The sequence below is a fragment of the Myodes glareolus genome, chromosome 23, assembly GCF_982192425.1.
Source record: "Myodes glareolus chromosome 23, mMyoGla1.1, whole genome shotgun sequence".
NCBI lineage: Eukaryota > Metazoa > Chordata > Mammalia > Rodentia > Cricetidae > Myodes > Myodes glareolus.
Genome location: NC_142048.1, coordinates 17,530,058 through 17,542,916, shown reverse-complemented (window position 1 = coordinate 17,542,916; position 12,859 = coordinate 17,530,058). Strand labels below are relative to the sequence as shown.

Genomic DNA, 12,859 nt, shown 5'->3' with positions numbered 1-12,859 from the left:
TGGAAGGTGGGCGGATGTGGAGCACTGTGAAGACCCACGGGACATCAGACCCCAGTGGCTCTGATGAAATGGAGACGAGAGAAATGATTTTCAGGATTCATGATCTCCAAGATGAGAGCAGCAGTGAAACTGGGAGTGGCCAAGACAGGGACACGGTGGGGGCCAGAGATGGGGAGTGTCCCACCCCCAGCCATGTGCATAAGGGCTGGAGGGGGCAGGGTGGCTTCGTGGTCAGGGCAGCTCTGATGGTTTGGTAGGCTAGTGTATACTATCAAACGGTTTCTAGTCAAACATTTCTGCACGCATTCTCTGCTTCCATGAGCACATTTCCTTTTCTCTCTGCCTCCTTTCAAACACTGAGTCCAAATATACACATTCTGATATCTAAGTATTGGCTGATACTTACTTCTCCCCACTCAACATTTTTGGGCGGCAGAGGGTAGTGGGCGGTGATGTCATAGGCTATTTCTTCCATGAACCACTTGAAACTCTTGCAGTTGTGGTCCTCCCGGAACTTCTTGAGCTCAGATATATCCCCATACGGCAGTGCCTTAGACTCGGGACGGCTGGCGTAGAAGTAGTCTTTGTATTCGTCCCACCAAACTTCGACAACTCGAACGTAATTCTGCGAAAAGGAAAACCACAGGCGGTTTGAGATGTAGAAGTAACTGGAATGGCATAAGCGGCCACCTTACATGTGCAGAATAACCCAAAATATGGGGAACTCACCTAGAGAGGGCCTGGCATTTAGTACACAATGATAAGAAGTGATCTAATAACCCTAACATGTCATTTTCCATGTATAGAAATGCCATCCATGTATATTCATTTAAAAAGCGAGATACATAAAATCAGACATCCCTGAGCTGGAAGATCATAAATTCTAAGATAAGGCAATTTATTCTGAGAGCAGATGAAGAAAGCGAAGCCCAGAGAGGGTTTCTGAGAGCCTGGGTGGCCAGTGGTGTTCCTTCTCATCTCATTTCCTATTAGAGCCATGTTGCTGACATATATGGGGGAAAATCCCATTTTAGAAACCATCATTACAAAGAAGTGCTCCGCAGCTCACTCTATTAATCTTTTCATGACTATAACAGAATCATTCCACTGTAACCTCAAATTAACTGTACATCTTCCACAGGTGGCTCACAAGGAGGAAAACCAGCTAGTGACCAATAGAATAAATTGATACTGTCATTACCGACAAAAATTTAACCCTCAGAGCTCGACAGAATTAGTGAATCCTTGCAGGAATGTATGATTGGATGGGTGTTTACTCTCCCCAGTCCCCTTGATCTTCTACATCACGCAGTAGCAATTTCTCCATAGAGAAAGGTGTGAGGGGCTGGGAGATGGTTCAGTAGATAAAGCACTTGCCGCTCCAGCATGAAGACAAGAGTTCGAATCTCGAGAACCCGTGCAAATGCCAGACGGGAGTGGCAGCCTACCTGTAATTCTAGCACTTTTGAGGAAGACAAGTGATCCCTAGAGGGAGTTGGCTAGTTAGACTAGCGGTGCAGGCTCATTCTAGGTCCAATTGGAAGACCCTGCCTCAGTAAAGAAGGTGGAAAACCATGGAGGAGACTCCCAATGTTAGTCTTGGGCCCAGGTACCCCCTCACACATGTGGACATGCAGACACACATACACGCACACCACACACTGATGCAGGACTCCGTTTCGTGTCCGCAGCCATTCTTCAGACCTGCTAGAAAGTGACAGCTGTGGCCAGGCCCCAGGAGGCTGGGTATGGTTTGCTGACCAGTTGCTGGCCTCTGTTTTACATCAAGAGTAGGCACATTTAGTGTTCAGATTAAACTGATTTCTAGGCTAAAAGATAGGTATTAAAGCGGGAACAGGTCATCATACCAAATAAAAAGAGAAAAATCGTTAAGAATAAATTTAATGATGGAAGCGAAAGATCCACATACTGAAAGTCATCTAAAATGACAAAGCATGGAAGCATCCCGTGCTCATGGACGGGAAGAGCTAATATCAAATATCAGAGGCTCCTCAAGAATACTAGTTTTTCGTTTGTTTTTTTGGGTAGCACCACACTCCCCAAAGTGATCTACAAAATATCAATTATAATTTTCATAGATACTGAAAAATTCGAGGCTGGTGAGATGACTCAGTGGGGGAGGCGCTTGCCTCCACGCCCTGAGGACCCAGGTCTGGTCTCTGGAATGAACGTGGTGGAATCCACATAGTGGAAGGAGACAGCCGAGTCTCACAAGCTGACCTCCAGCCTCATGTCACCATAAGGCCGCTGCATCCCCACCCCCCACCTCCACTAAAACAGATGAATGAAAATAGAAGAGAGAAAGAGAAAAATCAACCCTAAAATTCGCATGGTTCCAGTAAAGAGTCCGTTATAATAACCAATGTAATACTGATCAAAAAGAATAAATCCAGGGGCACTACACTACCCGATTTCAAAGTTTACTACAAAGACTAGTAATAAAAACAATAAAACCAGAAACAGACACCGTGAGCCCTGAGGTAAATTCAGGCGCACACACAACTGATTTTCACCCACGGTGCCAAGAATGCACGGCAGGAAAAGACAGCCTCCATCAATGCTGTTGTTGAGGAAGCTGACTATCTACCCGCAAAAGAGTAAAATTAGACCTTCTTCCCATGGACACATGAAAAACAACCCAAAATAGATTGAAGCCTTAAAGGTGAGACCCACTCCCATAAAAAGCTCTTAGAAAGAAATGTAAGAAAAGTTTTCTGACATATTTTGCACACGCGAGCAAAGCAAAACTACACAAATGAGATAAGGGCAAACTAAGAACCTCGGCGCTGCACAAAAGAAATACACCTCACGGACAGAATGGGCCTGCAAACGACACACCTGCTATGGAGCTAATCTCTACGATGTTGGAAAAATGCAAAGCAACTCAAGAGTAAGGGTACAAATAACCTGATTTTTAAATCGGGCAAATCACCCGACACACATTTCTCAGAAGCGGACAAACGGCTACCGGGTACGTGCCAGGATGCGCAGTGTCGCTAACCGCACAGGGGATGCACGTTAAAGCCAGAAGGCAGCGTCGCTTCACATCTGCTAGTACAGCTACGGTCCAGAGATAAAAGGGAAGTGTGTCTGTGGGGATATAGGTCAAATGGAATTCTTTCAAACTGTTGGCAGGAATACAAATTATTACAGTCATGGAAATCAGGATGGAGGCTCCCTCACTGAAATGAAAATAGGGGGCTGGGGCGATGGCTCCGTGGTTAAGAGCACTGACTGCTCTTCCAGAGGACCCAGGATCAATTCCCAGCACCCACATGGAAGCTCATAACTGCCTGTAACTTCAGTTCCAGGGCACCTGACACCCATGGCAAAAAACATCAATGCATATAAAAGAAAAATAAATAATAAATATAATTAAAAGAAAGAGAGAGAGAGAAAAACACTCCGTGACCCAGTGCTGTGTTGTCTGTGAACATCCTGAAGGATGTTGACTTGGTCTACCAGTGAGATGCCCGAATCTCTGTGCAGAATGACTAGTATTTGGAATCAACCTAAGTGTCTGCCAACTGGTATATAAATAAAGAAAATGTGATATGCACAATGGAATGCCCAGTCTTTAAAAAAAGAAAGTTCTGTCATTTGCAACAACACACAGGACCTTATGTCATTTGCAACAACACACAGGACCTATGGTAAATGAGACAGACAAACTAGGTACAGAAAGAGAAAAGTGTGTGCCCACTCACAGGCAGGACGTGAAAGAAACCAGTGTATAGAAACGGTGGAATGGCAGTTACCAGAGGCTGGGAAGGAGGAAGGCTGGGGAGGTATTTGGGCCAAAGACACAAATCTCTACCGTAGGAGAAGCAAGTTGTGGCGATCTCTGAACATGAATTATGACCATTAGTAAGAAAGCGTTGATTAGCATGTTATGAAGTATATAAGCTAAATGGACTTCAAGCATTCCACAATGTATGCATATCAAATATTGTTATACATCATAAATACACTCGTTCTTTATTTGTCAAAACACAGATAAAAAGGAACAGGGCTAACCTGAGGAATAGTAAAGACTTGCAGGAGTCAAGTCTAGCCTTGGCTTACGGTGAATAGACTTGCAGGAGTCAAGTCTAGCCTTGGCTTACGGTGAAGAGCCAATGTGACTGCGGACGAGCTTTACCCCAGCCAATGATCTGAGAGTGATCAACACGAACAACAACACCTCACCTTGAGAGTTGGAGAAGACCCGACATATAGGGGTGGAGGATTTCCTTGCCAGCCCTCAAGCCGGTAGATGTGCCCAACACGAGAACAAGGGACGAAGAGTAATTTACCACCGCACTGCCAGATCTACCAAGAAAAATGGTATATTGTGAGAGTGGTTAGAAACACAAAAAGGAAAAAAAAATAACGGGACATGTGTTCTGTAAATATAAATTTTAAATGAGACATAATGGGTTCTAAGCTAACCGAATTCTAAAACAATCCATTACTTTAGAAACACGCATAACAAGGAAGGCGTATTATATGGTAATGCATATAATAAGCTACAATTAATGAGTTACCTTCTATGTACATGTAGATCCAAGAGCCCTTTCTCAAATATAACCTTCCAAAGTAATATAAATCCTTCATTCCTAACATCACCTGTTGTTTCTGATGCTAATCTGTTTCCTACTTGGGTGATTACTGTAATAACCTCCTAACTGGCTTCATCACCTTGAACTCTTCTCTACTTAACTCTCCTTATTTATAGCAAGAGATTACTGCAGCTTTGGGTCATGTTACCCTCTTCCCTGGTTGCCACCAGCCTATTGAACACGGCAGTGGGAATGTCTTAACTCAGCGTTAAGGACTCTTTAGTACGGTTCTAATTGTGCTTGCTCACTTTACCTTGAGTGTCTTTCTGAAACAGGCTTCTTGATCCCACCGGACTGCTTCTGCACTTGCTAATGCGCTCTTCACATTCACATCTTGTGCCTGCCCGCAACCTCCACACCTAGGAGGCCTGCTCGCTTGTCTGTTTCTCTCTGCTTCGTGAAATCGGGCATCTGATTTCTACCTCAAATTCTACCACCATCACGGTGGCATTTTCTTCAACCAACTGAATGCCTCTGCCTTTTTCTAGATTTACTATATTATGAATTTACAAATATTTCTAATCTATAAGGGTTTTTTTTTTTGATAGCAAGGATTAGTTGTCCCTAGTCTAACCCTCACAATACAAAACACAGACTATTTAAGGCAAGAAGCAGTGGATATCTATCTGATCAATGTAATCTTTCCCTCCTCCTGATCTCTGAAACTGGGGCGGGACTGAGGCAAAGTTGCACGGAGCAGGACACCTCCACTGCCAGCAGGAGGCTGTCAGTCACTATGTGAGTACCCTGCCTTCTATTACTATGTCCTGCAGCGGCCAAGGATGCTGTGTCAGAAGACAGTCAACACACAGCCCTCCAAAGGGCTACTATTAACCAAGGCTCCAATGAACAGGCAGCCTGCGAGCAGGAGAGAGGCTATTTCCATTTCTGAAGCTTGCTGGCTGTAATTCTGGGCTGATGTCTGTAGACAAGTAATCATTTTACTTTATTATCCTAAGAGTTATGCTTTATCGAGGCATTCTCAATAATTTAGAGAAATTCATTATATACACTTTTTTTTGAAAAAACCTAGCTTTATTTGAAAGTCATAAAAATTGGGTAACTAGTTAGTAAACCTGAGGCAGGGTGTGAGGGCGCATGCCTTTAGTCCCAGTACTTAGCAGGTAAAAGCAGATGGACCTTTCTGAGTTCATGGTCTACATATTGAGTTCTAGAACAGCCAGAGCTACATAGACACAGACATGTCCCTTCAAACAAACAACCCACCCCCAAATAACTAGTTAGAAAATAGCATCTGTTTGAGTGAAATGTTACCTTGTATGAGATTTCAAAGTTTTCACCACCCCAGATCTGGAGACCAGGATCATAGAGACCGAGTTCGAAGAAGAACTCTCTTTCAATGGCAAATAATCCACCAGCCATAGCTGGAGACCTAAGGAAAGATACTATATGCAGTAAATGTAGAAGCAATGCCCCAGGACCCCTTCACCAACAGACAGACAGCCTTTGGGAGGACAGCGTAAGAATGCACAGAAGAGGCAAGACTGATGGCCAAACATAAAGAAACTGTCAATCTTTCATAAAAGAATTTGCTCTTGGCATGAATTTACCAAAACTTCTGAAATACTTTTTTTAGTTAGTTTCACCACTAGAGGGTGCCTTGGTTCTTTTGTTGAGTCAACATTTCTTCGTAATTAAGAATTTCTTTTTCTCCCGAAATACAGGGCATCCTGACACTTTCTACTAACTACTCCTTCAGTGATTTGTGAGTCATTCTAAGAGGAACGAATCTATACACCATGATGTAGTCTGCCATAATGGTGTAAGTCACCCAAGAACAGCACGGTTCACTGAGTTTGCAAACAGCACAGAATGCCATAAGGGAGGGGCGGGGCATCTACTCTCACTACAGCAAGAGGTGAGAGTGCCCAAGAGTGCCCTCTGGGCTTCTTGCACAGACCTTAATTCGGTGCATTCTAGGAGAAAGAAAAGCCAGCCTATGACTTTTCACGTCACTTCTACTACTGGAGAAATGACAGCAGCCTAATTTCATGGCGTTCTGGGCATTCCTCCCAACCACTAAATAATAATCAAGGCACTCTGATTCTTCAGCTTTAGAGAGCTCGGTACAACTCGGTACTGTTACAGTTCCTAATTCCTCACTCACTAATGTTCGTCTCTCACCACATCCCACGGATTCACCTTGAAAAGCTGTGTGTGATCTGTGCAGCGCTCACCATAGCAGACATCCCGCAAGAACACATTTGAATTATTTATATGTTAATTTTTCTGAGGTGGGGCCTCACTCTACAGTTTTGCTTGGCCCAAATCTTGCTACGTAGACCAGGCTAACCTAAGCTAACAGAGACCCACCTGCCTCTGCCTTCCTGGTCTGGGATTAACAGCAGGCATCACCATGGCAGCAAGAGAACCTATTTTTAAAAGGTCACTCCCCTCTACGATAGTGGCTGGTGCACAGTAAGCAGCCAACAAGCATACGCTGAGCAGATAGAGTTGGGTTAATTTTTCGTCCTGACGGGAAATCACATCAAGAGCTGTTCTCTTATGCCTTTCTTGAAATATGCTCCTGAAATTACTAAACTAGAACATTCTGGTCATACATTCATGTCATATTTACTTAGCTGCCATTCAACGTTATTTCACTATGGTTGTACCTTTTTGCTCTTCAAACACATTCCCATGCACCTCAGTACATATTTGAAGATGCAGCTTTAACACGCTCACTAGTGTGCTAACTAAACAGAGCCCGCTTAGACTTTCCTGGTTTCCTTTAAAAACGTGCCTTTATGGAACTGGTGGACAAGCCAAGGTAGGCAGCGAACCCTTTCTTTTCCTCCTAGGTGATCTGTGGGCTTAAGCAGGTCAACAACAGATCCCTGGATTGCTCTGAACCTTAAGTTTCTGAACGAAAATTTGGAAGGTGTCCCGTGAAAGCAGGACATCCTGTAATTTCCTCATGTTTGCCATTCAGTGCCCCGATCACAACATGCCCAAATCCACCACACGGAAGCACGTCCCCAAATGAACTCTGACATGAACAGTGGGAGAGGGAGAAAGAGAACGCAAGCAGAACTGCAAGATCAAATCAGTCAACCAACAAACAGTAAACATACAACGGACATGGTCACACTAACATTTCATTTGGGGGTCATTTTTTGAAAGACTGTAAAATGTTCCAATTAAAAGATTAAAAGGAACAATTGTTCTATTTGAAGAACCACAAGAAGGGACAAAAGCCGATTTGGGGATCGAGCTTTCTTTTAATTAAGCATTCTTTTGAGAACCAAGCAACAAAGGATTCTATACGCTTTCTAATGCCATGTATTCGTATTCACATTTAATGGATACAAAATTAGTATCAGAGCTTTAGCAAATACAACAAAAGGGAGAACCCCAAAGTCTCCGGCTAGTGTGCTCACTGTCAACACTGCACCCAAGACTCCAAGGTGCAAGCCGCAAGCCTTGAGTTGTTGAGCAGTTGGCGTGTGAATTTATAGAATACACTCTGCCGTTTGGTCTCCTAAGACAGCAGCAAAAGGCTGTTTCCTCCTTTCCTGCTATGCTTCAAATTTCTAATGCCTTTCGCAATACCTTTTCCCCAATGAAAGCGTATAATTCACATTAGTGGGGCTTGCACTTAAGGTAAAAGCTGTTACAGGAGCCAATGTGAATTCGAAGCCTTGAAGCTGCAAGGAGCCAAGGGCTGTCAGGATCTGAGACGACAGCTCCAGTTCTTACAGCGGGTTTTCAGCATGGCGAGAGGTTAATAGGTTAGCAGCAACCAGTGAAAAGGAGGGAGGTAAGTGATTTAGTGATTACCGATACGGTTCAGTTTTTGTCTTTCTCAGTCTCTTCTCGCGAGAGGTCAGAGGCACCCGTTTCCAGAGCATACTCCAATCCCATGCTCCTCGGGCATACCCATCTTCATCACCACCCCCTTGGGGTACAATTGCATAAGTGTTGCCATTTATGACATCTATAATCGGCACAGTGCAAATGGTTCTGTGTTGTATTGATGATGCAGCAAGATCAAATGGAAACGAATGTATGGACCCACATGTTTATACGAGGTCATAGGGAAGGAAAAAAAAAGGACTTAGGTAAACAGTCAACGTAGAAAAAATAAAGTAATAGTCTTTACCGATAAGGTTCAGTTTTATGTTTTCTTTTGGCCTTTTCCTTGTGGCTTAGTGGAATACGTTTCCATAGCATACTCCAGTCCCAGGCCCCTCTGGCAAAACCATCTTCATCCCCACCTTGCTGGGGTTCAATGGAATAATCATTCCCGTCTATGTAATCTATTAGAGGCACAGTACATGTAGCTCTGAAACATTTACAGAAAATGAAAACGCATTTAAGAACCCCAGACTGACTAATTCAGCGTGCCTAACTACGTGGGCTTCTTTTGTACTCGGTTTCATTTGCCTTGGGAGACTACAGTCTAATGGGGGTGGAGACTAAAATAAGGTCTTGGGAAAGTCAAGGCTAGCATGAGCGGAGAATGGAAGGGGAGCTTGTCCTAGCTGTCCAAAGAAACCCTGGGCAAAGAGCCATGCCACTGAGCCTGCTAACTGCTTTCTCCCTTGTACTTGGCGTTACAGGCAGCTGTCTTACAGGGATTCTGTGGTCTTCACAAGACTTTTCTGCCTGCTGTTTTCTCTCTGTGTCCTCCATTAGAAACATCTCCAAGGTTTTGTCTAGGCACAACCACCGGAAACACATCTGTAACAGCTTCAACTTTTCGTCGCCCCTTCAGAGGCGGTTATTATGCACACATCCTTCTGTGTTTTTGCTTAAATTTCTTCCCTCCTTTTACTACGAAGCAGAACAACTCCCTTACCCAAACTAAAACCTCACACTCTATTTTATTTCACTGAAAAAAAAAAAAAAGGCAAGAAAGAGCCTGTAGTACCCGTTGAGGAGTGTCAGGAATGAACTAAGGTTTGCAGGAGACAAGGAAAGATAAATCCCTTGCATTTGGGTTTTGTGAAATGCTAGCGGAGCTGTTACTACAATGATCGGAACCCTGTTCATCATATCAGAAAGGGTTGAGCATGGAGATCACAGAAAAACAAAAATCTGTGGGACTCGGAGCCTTGCTATGAGGGAAGTAGATTCTAAGAGAGCTTCCTTCTCTCCTGAGCATGGCCTCAGAGGAGGGCCACTGTGTGACACACAGAGTTCCCTCTGGAAGCTGTGGAAAGCCACTTCCTTGGTGCTGGGAGGACTTCCACATCGCCCTGGAGACAGGGGCTGGCTCCCGGGTAGCTATCTTTCCTCTCGCCATGTTCTTTTCGCCATTTAGAATAAACGTTGGAATGCAGAAAAGCACAGAGATCAGTCTGACAGTTCATTAAATATCAGATTTATGGCAAATTCATTTTTCCTAGGCTTGGGGCTGGTTTTGCAAAGTGTTGCAAATCATCTCTGTCACAGGGCTGCTGTGGAGATAAAGCCAGACAGCGCGTGCGGTGTTTACGATGGGCCTTCCCCTAAAATCTGAGGAGAAAGTCTGCCAACTGTCACAAGAATATGTTGCATTCGCCTAGATTCTGAAATACAATTCTGGACAGGAAGCAACCAAGGTTTGGGAACTAAGGCCTTTAGCTCTCTTTTGGTGTTTTAGAGATTTCTTTACATTAATGGTGGGGACAGTTTCCCACAGTTGTCTATTTCCAACCCTGGAAGCTTTCATAGGAACTCAAAGGCTTGATCTGAGTCACAGGTGGCCTTTATCTAATGTAATCATTTAAAAGGTCACAAGAAACCCAAAGGGTTAATTCCAAGGCATGCTTCTTCAAGTCTTCAGAGCATTTACCCAGGGTTGAGGGAACAATTAGGATCACTCTGCGAGAAAGTCTCAACAGAGCGCCAAGACAACTTTGCCAGGGGCCACCTAGATTTTTCCAAATACAAGCTGGCTAAGTTTGAACAGTCCAAAGCACCCACCTAGCTCCACCCAGGAAGCAAACAGTTCAGGGAGAACACATCTCACACAACAGCTGGCAAACCGGATGGAATGGGGGTGACAGGGGAGAACAGTGTTTGTCCTTCTAGGACAAGGTTTACTTTTCAACTAGGAAAGAAAAAAAGCAAGGTGATGTTACCTGTCCTTAGATATGGGAGCTACAAGTGGAGCATACCAGTTAACTGCCACCTCACAGTGGGCATCAAGGTATATCAAAACCTTAAAGAAAAGAGGCAGGGTGAAAGAATACTCCTCACAGACGGTACATCACATATCACACACAATTTAAAATTAGGTGCTAATGTAAATTAGCATTTTAGTCAATTTTGCCACATCAATTATCTGTTAATACCCACATTCTCATTTAAATTAAAACAAAGCAAAGCAAAACAAAACTGAACGATAATTCAAAGCATATCTAACTTTTCAGTTGCCAACAAGGAAGTGCTGACCCTGTAAACAGGACATCCCTCCTACCTGTCCCAGCTTAGCCTTCTGTGCACCAATGCTTCGAGCCTGAATTAAGCCTTCTCTTCTCTCATTTCGAAACACCTTCACAAGGCCATTCCACAGCTTTATGTAGTCATCCAGTTTTTCTTTTAAGTGTTCTATGAATTAAAAAACAAACCCATTATAGATTCTTACATAGAAACTTTTTTTTTCTCTCCCAAGAAACAAAGATTGGCTACAGATGTGCAAACTGATCTTATATGGATCAGACCAACTGCTCAGTCAATTAAGACGGAATGGAAGGGCTGGGGGCATCGGTCAATGGTAGGCCGTGTGCGGAGTGTTCATGAGGCCTTGTGTTCAGTCCTCTGCCATCAAACAAAAGGAAGACGGAGGGCAAAATGTGTGACAAGCTAAGTTGTAAGCTTAGTCTATCTACAGAGGAGTGGGTAGTATGAAATTTATCAAGCATCCCTGTGAAGTTTGAATAAATATTAACACTTAGAAAATGTCAGATTTAAAAATTAGAAAGAAAAGAACATGCAATATTTTGCAGCTGAAAGAAGCTGTGGTTCAGGATCTCTGAAGATACAGAATCTACTGATAATGTCATTGTCATGTGACTTCCTGGAGTCTGCACGGGGCACAGGCTGCTTAACAGTTTGTTTCTGGGCCATCGTTTCTCAACCATAATAGGTACTGAAAACTGCAGTCTTGCTGTGATGAAGGCTGGCCACCAAGTTAGTCTGGAACAATCAAAAGACCCATTTCTGTCTCTAGCTTAGCATTACCAATATGTGTATAATTAAATTATGATTATTATAATTACATACACATATGCATACATGTTTGTAATTTAGGAGGTAAATTCTATGCTGTGAAAACCATGCACCATTGGCAAAGTTTACAGCTTGGCTTCCCATTGGAAAATAACAGCTTTTGTTTATCACTGTGAGTCCAGGAAACTGGCTCACCAGCTAGAATCCCGATCCTGCTGAGACGCTTCCCAAGGACGTAGAAATTGCCCTAAAATTGTTAAAAATCTGGCTCTCATCAGTACAAAAAGCACCAAAAAGTTGTTGCATCTAGATACGAGCTGGAGGTAAAATGGATATGTTAGACCATCTATTTAATATTTGCTTGTTTAGGAGGCTTTTTAAATGTTTCTGTTTGTTTCCAGATAGAGTGTCATATTGCCAAGGCTGGCCTCAAATTTACTATTTACCTGAGGCTGGACTATATAACAGTCCTGGCTGTCCTGGAACTTCCTCTGTGGACCAGGTTGGCCTCAAACTCACAGAGATCTGCCTGCCTCTGCCTCCCAAGTGCTGGGATTTAAGGCGTGCACCACCACCACTGGCAATTTTCCCTTTCAAAATTAGTTGTTTCTTTGTAAAAGAAGTCTTGCCTTGTATCGGGGCAAAGTACAAACAAGTTTTTATTTGGGCCCGATGAACCAAATACTACAATTTCCCTGAAGTTAGTAGCAAAAGCTTTTAATGTTGTCTTGAGATCGGAAACACTAATTAGACCTTCTGGACTCCGGTTCCAGGAGAGTCTAAAAGTTTCCACCTACTGTCAGGAAAGTAGATCCTGCCTGAGTGGAGACAGAAGTGTAGAGTGTGGACAGACACACTGACAGCAAGAGGGAAATCAGAGGCATAAACACCGCAAGCTTTAGGGTCCCCTGTTCTTTTTGGGGACAAAAAGTTATTTTAGGATGGTAAAGTATGTATTCTTTTTATAATGCTGATTATATATTAATAAAAATGTTCCTACCATCAGTACCAAGTCAGGAGAATTCAGAAAATAGTTTCATAGATTTAGATTTTTTTAT

The 12,859-nt window shown here is 43.3% G+C and overlaps 1 protein-coding gene across 2 annotated transcripts in view; it reads right to left on the bottom strand.

Moving 5' to 3' along the window:
• Window positions 1-12,859, bottom strand: part of Galnt7 (polypeptide N-acetylgalactosaminyltransferase 7) — a 122,240-nt gene that overhangs the window by 8,844 nt on the left and 100,537 nt on the right. The window contains exons 4-9 of one of the 2 annotated variants that reach the window (XM_085680324.2): window positions 11,050-11,180; window positions 10,712-10,791; window positions 8,746-8,928; window positions 5,898-6,015; window positions 4,210-4,332; window positions 407-625 (exon numbers count right to left, since the gene is read on the bottom strand). In XM_085680324.2, coding sequence (XP_085536450.1) covers window positions 407-625; window positions 4,210-4,332; window positions 5,898-6,015; window positions 8,746-8,928; window positions 10,712-10,791; window positions 11,050-11,180 — 854 coding nt within the window. Of the gene's footprint in view, window positions 1-406; window positions 626-4,209; window positions 4,333-5,897; window positions 6,016-8,423; window positions 8,607-8,745; window positions 8,929-10,711; window positions 10,792-11,049; window positions 11,181-12,859 lie in introns of both variants that reach the window. The other variant, XM_085680323.2, reaches the window with a different exon arrangement.